General features: G+C 41.1%; 1 protein-coding gene and 1 non-coding gene across 4 annotated transcripts in view; both read right to left on the reverse strand.

Annotated features, from left to right (window-relative positions):
* Positions 1–16,648, reverse strand: part of CCPG1 (cell cycle progression 1) — a 48,226-nt gene continuing 31,578 nt past the window's right edge. The window contains exons 4-11 of one of the 3 annotated variants that reach the window (XM_056115392.1): positions 15,062–15,138; positions 13,056–13,260; positions 11,698–11,793; positions 9,549–9,800; positions 6,509–6,630; positions 3,396–4,807; positions 658–755; positions 1–122 (exon numbers count right to left, since the gene is read on the reverse strand). In XM_056115392.1, coding sequence (XP_055971367.1) covers positions 112–122; positions 658–755; positions 3,396–4,807; positions 6,509–6,630; positions 9,549–9,800; positions 11,698–11,793; positions 13,056–13,260; positions 15,062–15,138 — 2,273 coding nt within the window. In that variant the 3' untranslated portion in view covers positions 1–111. Of the gene's footprint in view, positions 756–3,395; positions 4,808–6,508; positions 6,631–9,548; positions 9,801–11,697; positions 11,794–13,055; positions 13,261–15,061; positions 15,139–16,648 lie in introns of all 3 variants that reach the window. The other 2 variants (XM_056115391.1, XM_056115393.1) reach the window with 2 other exon arrangements.
* Positions 11,309–11,470, reverse strand: LOC130024995 (U1 spliceosomal RNA). Its single transcript, XR_008792632.1, has one exon. It is a non-coding gene; the product is annotated as a U1 spliceosomal RNA (small nuclear RNA).

A 16,648-nucleotide genomic window follows, 5' to 3' on the forward strand; every position in this document is an offset into this window, starting at 1 on the left:
TTTTCCTCATGGTGTAGTTTTATTGTTTCTTCCACAATATTCAGATGTGCAAGAAATTTCACAAGAGAACAAGTCAGCAAGTTCATAAGAAGGCAGCAAATTCTTCACAAGTCAACGGGGCTCTTGAACCCACAAAAAGACAAGAAGCAAATATAAGGTTATAAAATGTAAAAGATGAAATTCCATCACAATGTACTTTTTTCAAGCTCTACTGCAAGTAATCACATTAGTGTTCATTGCACTTTGTCGCATATGATCTGAGCTTGCTTTAAAGGAAGTCTTGTTTCATGCACAGAACGTGTTGCACGCCTGGCTTCCCGAGTGAAACTAGTTGAACTAGTACAGCTCCAGTGCCAAGACAGTTCAGCACAGCTAAACTACAGGAAAGTGCGGGTTAGTAAGCTTTTGCTGCCTCTGAATGATTACAACAGTGAAACCAAACTGATATATGGAAATAAAAAGGGCACTGTTAATTTGATAATTTCATCTTGGCTTCAATACCAAACACTGAAGAAAGTATCCAAGTTTCTGTTACACGTTTTCTAATTCCACTTAACCATGATAGTCAGTATTTAGGATCAAAAGGTAACTGCCCCAACTCTATTTCAAGATTTGCCATGTATCTTCCATTAGTGCGACCGTATTTATGCCATTTACCTTCCCTTTTATAAGGCTGTGTCTGAGGGTGCTTCTGCTCTTGCTTTCGATGCCTGGAGTTTTCAATATTTACCATACGCTGCTTTTTATCTGGCCGACTGAAAGCAGTAAACACATTTTTCATCCATGTTAGAGTTAAAATTTATTTAAACAAGAAACAATTTTAATGTTTTTCTCCATTAATCTACTATCAACACTGAAAAAGTATATTAATAAATCTGAAGTATAACCTTAGTGCAATCACATGAAAATAATTCAGTATTATACTTTTTCTAAAAAGAAAAGATAGGCATAATTATTACTGGCAAAAGGGGGGAACACTCAATAGGGAATCGTAGAAATGTGGCAATAAAATAATGAGATACATTTCGATTATTTTCCCACCTTTCCTATAAAACTCCCTCCCACTGGCTTGATTCCTCAACAGGAATATGTACGTCTCCTAAAAACAAGTCTCTCCCTATTTCTCTTAAACTAAGGTTCGTCAACAGTGCGTCATTGCCTCCCACAGTCTCCAACCAGGAATCAGTCACTACTTCACTGAGACAGGTCTTAAAAGCATGTGTTAGCCCAGCAAAGAAACAATGTCACACATTTAAATAAGCCTTTTACTTAACTGTTGGATTTCTGTGGAGTTTTTTTGTTTATTTTTAACTGCAAGCCCTAGAACCTGGTGCTTCCCAGCAGCCTGACAATGTCTTCAGCCCACAGTATCCTCTCAGACATCGTAAGCGCAGCGAATGCATAACCTGCGTAATCACTCCAGCTGGAGGTCAAGGGGTGCCTCCAAAGCAGTGTCATTTCCAGCTTCCCTTAACTTAAACCTGATGTTCCTTACCATAAAGAGTTAACTGTCAGCCCTAAAAATGTAGGGATCTCGAAATAATGTCTTCATTTCTCTTTCAAAAGAAACACGGCAGCGCCAGGCTGGAGAGTGCTGACAAGCTCTGTGTGTGTGTGTGTGTGTGTCTGTGTCTGTGTGTCTGTGTGACACAGTGGAGCCCAAGTGTGGCCCCCCGCGCGGCAGATGGTGCCCTGAGCACAACACCCAAAACCAAAACAAGGAAGTACCGTCCTGCCAAATTTACTTGACCAACTGCCATTCAAATCTGCCCACTCCTACAACTGTCCGAGTTTAGACGCTCACCAGCTCCTTCACCTTCAGAGACCATCTCGGCTACTCGCTTCAGCCTTTCCAACCAGTTCTCAAGGCTGCTTCCACTGAATGAAAGTGCAATCAAACCAACCTTTCGGTGGAAAATTAAGCCCTTCTTGACCTGAGGTTCTTTTTTTTTTTTAATTACCTTGGCACAACACCACCTTAAAGTTGCATTTCTTTGCATCTCCAAGTTCCTGTGGACTAACATGAAGTCCCTCTAACTGCAATGTCCTACCTATCCACTTGGCCATGTCTCACTTGCTCAAACACCCAGTTAAAAGCGGTTCCATTCAAATGCTCTCACTCATAAAGTCTTCCCCCAGACACTTCCCGAAAGACAGAAACAACCACATACAAAAACACACCACTACACTGCATGATAGGGCTAGCTTTTATCTATGCCACCAGCCGGCTTGACAGCAAAAACCTTTCATTTTTGAAATCTTTTTCCTCTGGGCAGCCTCATGTGCTTTGAACATTGTAGGCACGAGATACCCAAAGATTATAAACACCCAAATCAAGTCTCATTATTTTATAGACACATTACATTTATCCAAAAAGAGATGACTATGTTAAGAGTAAAAAAAAAAATCAATATTTGGAGATTAGGGGAGTTTTATGTTATACAGAAAAGCTGAAACTGTTATCTTTTAGAGAATAAAGAACACATTATTAGGCCTTCCTAAGTTTGCCTGTGTGACCATGCCTCTACCAACAATACTCTATATTCAGTACCACTATGATAATTTAGTTGATAAATGAAATGAAAATAAACGAAATGCAATGAAATGAAAAAATAGGCCAATGAAAATCAGTTGGACATCCAAATTGTTACTAGCTCTTATTTCCAATTAGAACAATTTTGTGTTGTTCATGCTTAGCTTCCCAAGGTAGGATTAAAGAAAAATAATTTCACTTAAGGTGAAACAGTGATAGGTGGGGTTGAGGGGGAAGGCTAGGGCCACAGTGATCATCCAGCAGGCAGGGCATTGCTTGGACACTGCTGAATGGGCTAGAGTCCCAGCATCACATAAGGTCCCCAAGCCCAGCCAGGAGTGATCCCTGAGCCTAGAGCTAGGAGAAAGCCCTGAGCAGTGCCAAGTGGCCCCAAAACAAAACCAAAAAAAAAAAAAAAATAATAAAGGTTAAACAGGGCTATAGCTCAGCCGCAGAACACATACGCTGCATACAAGTGGCCCTGGTTTTGATCCCCAGGACATTCCCTGGTCCCTATAGGAAAAAAGAAAAAAACAGGGTTTATATCCTGATAACTGATGGCCATATCAGGTATAGGATCCAAGGCCTCTCCTGTGACCCCATGCTCTTCCAGTGAGCCCCTTAACAACTCCTTACCTTAAGTTTAAGGTAGAAATTAGAACACTTGCTCTGGTCAAATATTATATAATTTGCAATTGCTATTTTATCTCTGCATTTGATTTATTCTAAAATCTCCTTGGCAATAAAGCATGTCTTAGATAAATGATAACATTCCAAGAAACTTATCCAGTGATTTTTAAAAAAATGCAATTCCATCTATGAAAGTTAAAAATAATAACAACACGGTGCTATGTAAACCGACCTGGGTCCATACGGAGGGGAAAAAGGGTGACCAAAGAAGTGTCTATATATATATCCATCCAACTTCTCAAATACTCCGTCATTATCTATTTGATACTCCTTCATGTCTTTAAGATAACCTTTCACATCATTAACAAAGTCTGTGAAAAGCTTCTGATCATGTATAAAGACACCATTGAGGAAAAATGCTGCAATGAATTGATCAAGTTCTTTCCAATGATGGAAACGCTCCAATTTTTCTAGTAAATACCTCTCAATCAACTTTCGAAATTCCTCGATTCTCACAGGATTCAACAGTTTGGCGTTGAAGAGGTTCATGGACTCCTGCCTCGCACACTCAGCGACACCAGAACAGGCCTTCCGGCGGGGCTCGAGGGTCTCACCACAGGCGCGCCGCTCGGCGCTGCATTTCTGCGAATTTGTACTTTTCATAAATTCTTCAAAGAGAGGAGACTTGACTTTCCTTCCCTCTCTTTCCATGGAAGGGCCTCTACTATGATGATTCTGAGTACGCGCCTTATACGAGGGGTACAGATACTCAGTAAAAACGGTTTGATCTTTAGCTCCTTCTTCTTTGGAATTGCCAACTTTTTTACTGACCTTTTCATCGAAGATGTTTTTGGTGGTATCTTTGAAATGCCTGAAGGTGGATTTGACTGAATCCGAGAATTTTTTCAGATTCTCTTTCACAGCTTCCTTAGCCTGTTTAATTTTTTCTTTGTGGTGCCGTACAAACTCTTTGGTAGAATTCTTCATGGCATCAAATGTCTCCTTAACAGAGCCCAAAAATGTTTCCTTTGACTTATTTTTAGCTCTGTGGTTTCCTCTGCTCCCTTTCTTTTTTCCATCCATTTCTTGTTTTCCATTTTGATCTTTTGCCTCAATATACAATCTTTCCCACAAATCAGAACGTTGCTGCTCAAAGTTCAGCTTCCGCTCCAGCTCTGCCAGCCTTTCCCGCAACGTTTCAATTTCCTTTTTTCCTTCCAGTCCACCCGGCGAGTCTGGGTCACCGTGGGCAGGCTGAGCACTTAACTGCTGGAGCTCCACCCTTAAGGCCTTGGTGAGGAGTCGCTCCCGCTCCATCTCCCGCCTCAGCATCTCGGCTTCTGCCAAGAGCGTCTCCTTCTGGCTAAGGAAGCTGCGTGTCTTCAGCTTTTCTTCTTCCAAATGCTGCCTAAGTTTCTGGTTTTCCGTAACTAACTCAGGACTTGTTCCTTTACCTTCCAGTACCCTAATCTGTTCTCTTAGTTTCCTTAACTCTTCCTGTAATGAAGACAGGGCTTTTTCTTCCTTCTCCAGAGAGAGCCGTAAGTGCTGGTTTTCTGTGTGAAGGTCCTTCTTCTGAGTCTCAAAGGACAGTTTCTCTCTCTCGGTAAGGGTCCAACACCTTGCCAGGTTTTCCTTCAATGACTAAAATTTTTTGAAAAAATAGAAAAAATGTTTATAAGATTATTTATGTATATTATATTATTTATAAACATTCAAATATTGGGAAAATTGGAGACAATGGTGGAGGGAAGATGTAACCGTGGTAGGATTGGTGTTGGAATATTGAATGTCTGCAACAAATCATCCTGAACAACTTTGTAAACCACTGTGTTTATACAATGTATAAGGGGAAAATTGGAAAAAATTAATTAAAAAACAAAATAAATCTTTAAGATATATACTCCATTATATCGTTAATGTCTACTTTAGCAGATGTGATACTTTATGTAGTATTTTCAATACAGAGAGTGGAAAATACAAGGTTTCATGTACAAGAGCAACAGACAGCAGAAAGCAAGCTGTGTCAAAGTAAGATCAGAGTGTGCTTGGGGAGTTTAAAGACGGAAAGTTCAGTTAGAGTTCAGTTTATCTCTAGTAAGATTTCAAAAATAGAGACAGAAGTACTTCTGAGAGAGTTTTCCATAACCAGGAATTTTTTTTTTCTTTTTTAGTCACACCTAGCAATGGTCAGGGCTTACTCCTGGCTCTGCACTTAGGAATTATTCCTGGCGGTACTTGGGGGACCACATGAGATGCTGGGAATCGAACCCGGGTTGGCTGCGTGCAAGGCAAACACCCTACCTGCTGTGCTATTGCTCCAGCCCCAGGAATTTTTTTTTTTAGTCATGAAATTCTTATTATCTTCCAGCCCAGTTAACAACTTTGAGGACAGGAGATGTATTCTCCTGAAGATAGTCTCCTCTGAGAAGACTATCTCCTCTCCTCAGACCGGAGGCAGAGACTGAGATAGAACACCTTTTGTAAAAAGTAACATTACAGCTAAAACTAAGTTTCAAGTCTCAAAAAAATACTGTTTGTTCATTGCACTCCTTTCCCTGTCAGTGGGTGTTTGGAGGCCCAAGTTTGATCCTGGCTCAGCAGAGTCCCTGAGCATGCCGAGTGTATGTTCCCTGAACAACACATGGGGGCAGAACAAAAACATTAAAAAAATGTTTTTTAATAGAGCTAGGAATATAGGAAGAGCTTAGTAGTGGAGCAATTGTCTTGCATGTGTGAGCGTCTGAGTTTGATCTCTGGGGACACAGGTCAAGGATGGCAGCCCACGATTTGCATGCGGAAGGCCAGAATTCAATCCCCACCATTACAGGGCACCCCAAGCACCACTAGGTCTTAGTACCGGGCCATCCAGCAAGAACAGCCAAAGTATCAGGAGTGGTTCAGGCCAGGAAAAGGGGCAGGGAGGAGTTTCTTCCAAAAACCCAATTAAGAATATCAAAGGCAACAGAAGCTGAGAGTTAAGCTCATCGACAGATTAACCGAACTGGGGCAGGGGGACATGCAGGCACTTTGGGACACTGGTGGAGGGAAGTGGGCACTCTGGCTTGGGGGTGTGGTGCTGGGAGGTGTGAAGCATCACTAGGGGCACTGGTAAATCACTGTCTCAATCCTAAATATTTGGGGGAAATATATATATATATATACATACATACATACATACACATATATATGTATATATATATCAGATACTATTCCCATGAGAAAGAAAAAAATTACCATTTGATTTAGCAATCAATTATTGATTTACCTAGCTATACTATAGTTATATATAAATAACACAATAACTTGGTTAAAAATTCTTAATAAAATGTTAGTAGTACATACCTCATAATCTATAAAAGACTCTTGTCCCTGTTGACATTGGGAAAGATAATCCTTCACGTCAATCAATTCATCTTCATGAACCTTTCTAACTAACTGATGCTGCTTCTGAATCTGAATTGTTCCTAAAGACAAGAGGTATAGGGATAAAACATGACTCACAAAACTTTTTAACAGAGTCAATCTAGTTACTGTACAGGCTTACTTCTTATTAATATTACCCCAGGTTTTTATATTATGAAAAGTTAATATAAGAGATAAAACTTTTATTAAATATATTTAATATTAAATGCACGGTAGCACTGTCCTCCCGTTGTAATCTATTTGCTCGAACGGGTACCAGCAATGTCTCCACTGTGAGACTTGTTATTGTTTCTGACATACCGAATATGCCACAATAGCTTGCCAAGTTCTGCCCTGCAGGCAGGATACTCTCGGTAGCTTGCCGGGCTCTCCAAGAGGGACAGAGGAATCAAATTCGGGTCGGCCACTTGCAAGGCAAACATCCTAGCATAGCACTGTAGCACTGTAACACTATCTTCTCGTTGTTCATTGATTTGCTCAAACGGGCCCAAGGTCATGTGGTTAGTGGGGTTTTAATACATTTTTAGATTAACATTGTATCACTGTCCAACTGGCTTTTATAATAAGGAAAAAAATAAGATAAACACTTCTCCTTTGTTACCTCCACACTGACCTGTGGGGGAAAAAATTATGCTCGAAAAACACTGATACATGTGCCCTGTATTTCAAGTCAAGTAACATCTCCATTGTGAGACTTATTGTTACTGTGTTTGGCATATCGAATAGGTCACCAGTAGCTTACCAGGCTTTGCCATGCAGGAGAGATACTCTCGGCAGCTTGCCAGGCTCTCCGAGAGGGGCAGAGGAATCGAACCCAAGTCAGCCACGAGCAAGGCAAATGCTCTACCCGCTGTGCTATTGCTCCAGCCTGCCCTAGCATAGCATAATACTAAATACAATGTAGCACTGTAGCACTGTCCTCCCGATTGTTCATGGATTTGCTCACTGATTTGCTCCAGTGGGCCCAGTAAAGTCTCCATTTATTTTTTGAGACTTGTTACTGTGTTTGGCATATTGAATAGTCACGGGTAGATTAAATACAATATAACATTAAATTGAAACAAAAGATTTTACTGAATATGAAACTAAAAATATAAATATTTTATTAATTATTAAAAAAGTAAATTTTATAAAAACCAAAATAACTAATAATTTCTTAATTTTGAAAGCACGTCTCTCTAAATGGTATTTCTACAAAACATTTCCAAGGTCATGTGGTTAGTGGGGTTTTAATACATTTTTAGATTAACATTGTATCACTGTCCAACTGGCTTTTATAATAAGGAAAAAAATAAGATAAACACTTCTCCTTTGTTACCTCCACACTGACCTGTGGGGAAAAAAATTATGCTCGAAAAACACTGATACATGTGCCCTGTAATTCAAGTCAAGTATTGTTACAACAAACCTAAAGGTAGGATACAAACCAAGAATTTAATATCTTCTTCCCCACGCCCAGATGAGACCCTGAGCTGCTGCCCACAAATGGCTCCTCCACTCCTGAATGGCCATGATCCCAGAGACACACAAACCAATCTCGGAACCCAAAGGCTTCTGGCAGATATTTCTCTGGACTTAATTACAAAAATACCAGAAATCCAAAATCACATGGCCAAGACCTCATATGCTCTTCATTATCAGCAATAAAAAACAAATTATCTAACGATGACTTTTTAGCAGGTCTGATTGTTGGGGAAAATTTTCAAATAATAGTGGGTCTTCTGTCGAAAAACTGAATGTAATCAAAGTAAAGAGAGAGTAAAGTGAAAATCATCTGCCACACAGGCAAGGGGAGGGGTGAGATGGGGTTCTTGGTGGAACACATGCACTGGTGAAGGGATGAGTGTTTGATCACTGTATGACTGAAACTTAAACCCGAAAGCTTTGTAACTGTTCTCACGGCGATTCAATTAAAAAAAATTTTTAAATCTTGGTATTAAATTCAAGTGATCATTCACTGAGAGTCTAAATAATTAATATAAAGTTAAATGCAAGAAATGCATTTTACTAGCCGACTAAACAAGTATTATCTTCATTAAGTTCACTCTAATATTGCACCGTTAAATGATGTCTTTCCCAAAAAAGCGTACACGTAATTCTTTAATCCTTGCACACACACAAAAATTCATCAACCAAATATATACCCCCAGTAAGAGTCAATATTTTGAAAAAAAAAAATAAATGTCTAAATCCTTAAGAGACTTGCAGAGGGCCTGGGATGTAGCTGAGCAGTTGAGTGCTTGCATGTACATGGCCCTGGGTTCATCCCCAGCACCACCAATTAATGAGAAAGATGAAATAGCAATTATCAATTTAAGCAAATGGCTTTGCATTGATAATATGTATAAAGACTAGTCTAATAGCAAAGTACAAAAAACAATGCAGGCATAAACACTGAAGCAGAACTGAGGTATTTAAATAATTCTATTAAAGTTGAAGTTAAGGGGCTAGAGTGATAGCACAGAGGGTAGGGAGTTTGCTTTGCAAGTGGCCGACCCGGGTTCGATTCCCAGCATCCCATATGGTCCCCCGATCACTGCCGGGAGTAATTCCTGAGTGCATGAGCCAGGAGTAACCCCTGTGCAATGCCGGGTGTGACCCAAAAAGCAAAAAAAAAAAAAAAAAAAAAAGAAAGAAAGAAAAAGAAAAAAGAAAAATAAATAACATTAAAAAAAAAATAAAGTCGCAGTTAAAACAATTTTATTCTTCACTAATGTACCTCATGGTGAGCATTCTAAACTTTTAATATTCTACTTATCTGGAAAAATTAAAAAGGTGCTAACAACCTTACATTTCTTTAAGCACTGCCACACTTTTCGCTCTCTTTTCTACATGAGAAAAACTGTGAACTTTTCAAGGTGAAGGATTTTGTTTCACTGCAAGATCCCAGACATCGTCACTCCACCTAAGAGCCTCTGTCCCACATCATTTTCGACCAAGCAGGTTTTCAGATCCTCACCATAGAAATGTCCGAAGCCCATGCTGACAGCAATCACCAAGGCCAGGACAACACATTTGTTGAGGCCACTGCTGAACTGGCGCTTACACGGCTCCGCTGACGGTTCCAGTTCCTGCTCAGCCAGCGGACGCTCTTCGTTGTCCAAAGCAGACAAGGGCTTCTTCTTAGCTCGGCGCCGCTTAAAGGCAGGACTAGGGTGATGACTGGCTTCATCACTGCTGGACTCATCATCGCTGGGCTGAGATGAAAATACTATTTTAAGAAGAAAAATATGAATAAACATTTAAGATTAGAGGGAAAAAAATCCCAGCAAATGATTTAGAATTAATCAGTGCCATAGCTTCATGCCTTTTTACACAAGACAGCCAAGGAACAAAACCAAAATAAAAACATTCAGGTTTTCGGGTTATAACAACATAAAGCCAAAGCACCAAAAATTTCTTTCACCTGTGATACACAAGAATCTGTAACCATATTCTGTGCCTTTGAGAACCTAACCTGGTGAACTGTTCTTTTGGTAAAACCTCTCAGAGTTGACGCCACACTCTTGCAACCTATGAAATCACTCGGCTTTGCTATCAAAGCCATAAATACTATTTCTAGAAGGAATGATCTCCATATCTTCAATTGCAAACAAGTAACTTAAGCTCAGCTTTTTAAGAGAAGTGTGAAAGTCCACAAGCCATTTCCTGAGACTCAAAATACAGTGAACTACAAAAACATGTCCTTGGATGTATTTGGTCCCAAACTTAATTTCCATCTTACGAGCTCACAACTGAAGTTCAAAGAAATTTTCAGAAGTCAGAAGAGTCCTTCCCCAGGACTGCCACTCTTACTAGATGGTTATTCATTTCACCTCTAGTAAATATTGTTGGCATGAGAAAGAAACAAAACAGCTATCTCTCATATTTTTCTCACTTTTTTTAAAGATTAAATCACTGAGAAAAAGCATTTACAAAGCTGTCTAAGCTATCTCCCATATTAAGAATTTAGTGCTGCTCCTTCATGAAAGAAGTAATGAAGAAAAGAAAATAGAGGGAGGAAATCACAAAATAATCTCATATACTAGAAACAGTCACTGGAAAAATCACCTTCAATTTTTCCAAACTCTATGTTGACACTGTTCCAGCATCAATGACCAGCATTGGTGATGACACAGATTAGATGAATCAGTATAAATTTCCACTGGTCTGTTAGAAGGAATTACTGAAAGAAAGGATAAAATGTGCACCCAAATTCAATGCCAGGAGCTCCAAACAACCAAGATCACGCTGCTCGAAAAAAGCACAGCAGGCTTCCCCAGGCAGTGTATCTGTGCCACAGACGTGGACAAGCATTCTGTGGCGAACACTCAGCAAACACCCACAATTGCAGCAAAACGCACAGAGGCAGCACTACTGCCCCATCTTTGGGGATGGAGAATCACCAGGACCTTTTGGTCAAAACTCCAGTGTCCATCAGACTTCTCTGGCTACTTCTGATCACTAGTGTTTTCCAAGCAGCCTCCTGTGGGATGTTATACTTCTTGGACAAAAGGAAGGAAGACTTAAAGTATGACAGACGCATTTGTGAACACATCTGGAACGTAGAAGTCAGGTTTTCTGACAGTATTAAGATGGACAGATGGAAGAACAAAACCACCTGCCAAATGCCTTCAGTACATTTTTAGTTCTACACAAATATATTAAGACAGGCCCAACCTGTGCTAATAAACGTGTATTGTCTAGCCAGTGTTTTCAGCTTTTTTTTTTTTAACCGCCAGGGAAGAGCGCATACACAAGTCTCTCACTCCTACAAATTCTGCAGTCTATTTACCCACATTTGGGAAACCTCAGGGGTCGGCACATCCCAAATGCAACCTATACCCTTACCTTGCGAAAACCACCTTCGTGATCATGGTATCTCCCCTGTCAGCTAAGCATCAGCTTTTTTCCTTTTTTTTTAACCAGTCATCCGATGGCTGTGGTATTTTTAAGCTTCTATTAAAAATTAATATAGCTCAACATCTAAGATACAAGCGATGCTGAGGCATGCAGTGGGCTCAGTCAGCTCATCACTCAACACACTGCGCACACCCTGAGCACTGCAGAGCCGTGTGCAGGCAGGCACGCCCGGCACAAGGAACGCTGCTCAGATGCAGTCACGGCACCTTGGCGAGAGCGCTGGCCAGGAGCACGGAGTTTCTGCGGGCCATCCCAGCCCCTGAGGCACTCAGGAACCTTCCACAGCTTCTCCCACCACGTCTCTTTTGTAAGTAAACAGGGGTAAAGACATATAAAGCTTCGTTATACAGAACAAAAAGAAAGAGAAGAAAAAAGACTCTTTTCATGAGCAGTTAACATTGCTGTTTGTGTACTACCCATCCCGAGCTAACTATCGTGAACAGTGCCAGAGAGAGAGAGAGAGAGAGAGAGAGCGCACAGCGCAAAGCACGCTTGCCTTGCAGGCAGCAACCTGGAGGGCCCCCCACGAACCTCCTGGGAGTGATCGCGTAGCACAGACCCAGGAGTAAGACCTGAGTACAGCCAGGTATGGCTCAAACAAACAAACAAAATGTTTTTTTTCCCCATGATATAAAAGTTTTAAATTAGTTTTTCGGGGGGCGGGGGGAAAAAGAAACAGTAAATCAAAGTATACCTCATATAACATTACTCTTATCTGAACCTATGAAAACTCCAACAAGTCAAAATTAAGAAAGGAGATAAAACTAGAAAAATATACCCTTAAATTCCTAAAAAAAAAAAAAATAATAACATATTTGATTGAACCTTTCTAAATTACTCCTGGTCTTAATTTGACCACCTTTTCAGACCCAGAGATATTATGAAATTAACCCGGCGAAGTACAGCAGGAAAGGAGCTTGCTTTGCACACTGACTAACCCAGGTTAAACTCTCGGACCCCATACGGTCCCCTGAGCCCCGCCAGACATAATCCCAAAGCAGAGTCAGGAGAAAACCTGTGCACTGCTAGGTCTGGACCCAAATCCATAATGTACTATTTCTAGAATATTAAAGTCTTAAGTCTAACATATTTCTTCTGTTACTCTTGAAAATCAGAAAATATGTTCAATAGGGCTGGAGAGGTAGTACCGGGGTTAGAGCACTCACCTCACTTGGAGCCAACTCAGGTTCGGCCCACTACCCCACACAGGGCCCCGAGTGGCCTCTGAGCACAGCACCAGGAGCAGCACGTGAGGTCCCCAAGTGTAGCCCAGCATCACCCCCCACCCTGCCCTCAAACGTGAAATGTATTCTGGAGTATGCGAAACATTCACAGTTCTCCTTTGAAGTTATTTCGTGTCTTTTACTTAATGCTGAGAAGGTAAGCAAAGAACTACTATGCCCAAGGATCCAGAACACAAGAGGGCACACGGTATGATAAATTTACAAGAAACTTCCTGAGTTTTGCCAGCAGATTCTCAACCTGAGATTTACGGTTGGGGAACCGGCCGTTAGGCGTCCTGTGACCTCCAGCTTCTCCACACCGCGCCCCAGGTGGCGCTTACCTGTTTCTGGCTGACAGAACGTGTACTGGCTGCTGGAGGAAGAGCCCATGTTGAGATCCTCTAGACTCGGCTCTTCCTTCATGGTCAGAGCTGCCTCCGAACTCCCAATTTCTTCTACTTTAGGCGGTTCAAGGGTAACAATATCAGAATCATCACTGATAGTTCCAAAATAGACATTATCCTCTAGAGACTTTTCTTCTTCTCCCTGAGAAATTATAAATTTTGAGACAGTTCCGTTTAGTAACTATTTGAAGGCCTTTTATTTTCTACACAGTTCCAAGTGTATGATGGTACTTAAGGAGTATGGGAACTTGGGTTGAAAATAAAAGATGAAAGATGAGGGCCAGAGCTATAGCGTGCAGGGCATTTGCACATGACTGACCCAGGTTCATTTCAGGCACCACATATAATCCCCTGAACACTTCCAGGAGAGATCCTTGAGCACAATATCAGGAATAACCACAGTGCATTGGTGGGTGTAGCGCAAAACCCCCAAAATAATAATAGTAAATAAATAAATAAAAGTCCTGCCCCACAGGAAATAATTACTTGATAGTAGGCTCATCTGTCGGTTTGAGGGGAAAAAAAAAACACAGCTTTCTTTGCAATTTTCTCAAGAAGTAACTCAAACTGCTACCCCCTTGTCATAGGATATAGAAAGGAAGAAACCTATCCTAATGACCAGAGAAAGGAAGACTCATTTCTCACCAGTTACACTGTGAAATTTGAGTGTAATTCTGTAACCTCTGAAAAACTGGATTAAATGTTCCGGGTTATGTATACAAATAAAATTCAGTAGCAAAGTCACATAAAGACCATCCAGAATATCTAGTTTTATCAGAAAGTCAAGTGAAACACTCAAGGTCAACATTTAATTTGTTCTCAAACATCCAAAAACTGCCATAAGACAAGGATAAACACCACCCATCTGTGGAGTCTAGACAGAACCAGAAAACAGACAGTATTGAACAACAACAAACTCTTGGCCTTGGGTTACAAAACTGAGCTAGAGGCAGTTGTAGGGAGGAGATGACTGCAGATAACATAGGTGTGACATGGGAGAGGGGGGATTAATCAGCAGTGATGGTGGTGCTGGCATTCGTAGAGTAACACTGTACATCAGTACCATAAACTGATGTAACATACGCCACCTAAACTGAATAAAAACATTCAATTGGGGCTGGAGCACAGTGGGTAGGGCATTTGCCTTGCACGTGGCTGATCCGGGTTTGATTCCCAGCATCCCATATGGTTCCTGAGCACCGCCAGGAGTAATTCCTGAGTGCAAAGCCAGGAGTGACCCCTGAGCATTGCCAGGTGTAACCAGGTGTAACCCAAAAAGCAAAACAAAAAATTAAACACACACACACACACACACACACACACACACACACAAAACCATTCAATTAAAAGTTTCAAAAGTTAGGCCCAGTAGCAATAGTACAGTGGGTAAGGCACTTGCCCTGCACAGCTTACCTGGGTTTGATCCCTGGAACCACATATGTTCCCCTGACCATTTGCAGGAGCGATCCCTGAGTGCAGAATAAGCCCAAAGCACTGCTGGGTGTGGTCCCCAAACCAAAAATAACAGTAATTAATTGATAACTTTTATGAATTAAGAGTTAAAACAGGGCTGGAGCAATAGCACAGCGGGTAGGGCGTTTGCCTTGCACGCAGACAACATGGCCAACACAGGTTCGATTCCCAGCGTCCCATATGGTCCCCCGAGCGCCGCCAGGAGCAATTCCTGAGTGCATGAGCCAGGAGTGACCCCTGAGCATCGCTGGGTGTGGCCCAAAAAGCAAAAAAAAAAAAAAAAAAAAAGAGTTAAAACAAATGCTACTTTGGATCCTTGAAAGTACCAGTCTGTGAAATCTCAACATTTTCAATGAAAGTTGTTTATAATTCAAAGAGGAAAAGAAAGGACAATGGGGAGTGGCAGCTTTTGTTAGTATTGCTAAGGAACACTGTTTTACATGCATCTACAGAATAAATCCCATGCTTACCTCAAATGCTGGCTTCATTTCCTCCAAAGATGGATGAGCAACTCCTCCCATCAGCACCGCACCGCTCCGGCCAGCCTCTGATAGTAAGCAGAGATGAAGAGCCTTTGGTCTACACATACAACAATCTGGGTGCATAAACTGCATTTCAATGTTTTACATGAATGTGTGAAAATGTCAACAAAAATTATTTAGCACTCTCCTGTTGCTAAAAAGGACTATCTGAAATTATCTGAAATTCTTGGAGAATATAAGTTAACAAACTGATTTCATTTATGATTTAAAAAAAAAATGCAAGCTCTGAGTAAGATAATCTGTACCTTACAATATCAAAGTCCTTCATCCATCCAGTCTCTGAGAAATCTCAATACAGAAAATCAGTTCTTAGCTATCAGGTGGCTTATTTCCCAAATTATTAAAACTTATTATTCAAAATTCCTAACTGATGACTAGCAATGCTTAATAACACCAGAATAACAACTTCATTTCAAAATAGAAAATCTTCTCAAGCTCTGGGACTGCACCCAATGGTTCTCTGGACTATCTACTGCTCGCTGCTTAGGGTCACCCCACCCCATCACTGAAGGAACCATCAAAGGGCAGGGATCAAATCTATGCCTTCTGCATGCAAAGACACAACCCAGTTTGTTGAACTTACTCTCCAGCCTCCAAAAGACATTTTTGTTAGTTTAAAAATAGGTTATAAGAAAGGGGGGAAAAGACTCTAGGGCCAGAGAGATTGTGCAGCAAGTAAGGCACTCGCCTTGTACTTGGCCAACCCTAGTTGGATCCCCAGCACCACATAAGGTTCCCTGGGCACCGTCAGGAGTGATCCCTGAATCAATAGCCAGGAGTAGGCCCAAAAAACACAAAAATGGAAGACGGTAAAACAAGGGCTAGCTTAAAGAAAAACATAAAACAAAATTCACTACAGCTTAAGGATATGTTATACAAAACTCACTAGGACCAAGAGATAGAACAAAGGGTAAGGTGGTTGCCTTGCAATCAGCCAACCTGGGTTCGATCCCCAATACCCCATATGGTTTTTTGAACCCCTGTAGAAGAGACCCCTGAACACAGAGCCAGGAGTAAGCCCTGAATGCTACCAGGTATGCCCCTCCACCACAACAATAAAAAATATTTTTTCTATTTTCTTAATGAGAAAAAATGAACTAACATGAATTTTAATTCATTCACTTTGGTTTCAGTCTACCGGTGCTCAGGGCTTCCTCCTGGCTCTGCACTCAGAGTCACTTGCTGGCAGGCTCAGGGCACCATGTGCAGCCGTGGGGAACAAATTGTGGTTGGCCCTGTGGTCGGCCCAAGGCAAGAGCCTTGCCTGCTATTCTACTGCTCCAGTCTCCCACTATTTATATTTTACTTTTTAATAAAGAAGCTAAGCATCAAATGCTCACAGAACTTAGAAATACATAGAAACTAAATTTATAAAAGACAAAGAATACATGCCAGATGTTTATAACCACTGCCTTCAGACCAGCAGAATCTCATGGTTAAGACTGGTTTGGGGTCTGGGGAGACAGTGCAGAGGGCTGGGGCGCATGACTTACATGTGGGAGGCCTGGATCTGAT

Source organism: Sorex fumeus, unplaced genomic scaffold (genome assembly GCF_029834395.1).
Source record: "Sorex fumeus unplaced genomic scaffold, SorFum_2.1 ptg000029l, whole genome shotgun sequence".
Classification (NCBI taxonomy): Eukaryota; Metazoa; Chordata; class Mammalia; order Eulipotyphla; family Soricidae; genus Sorex; species Sorex fumeus.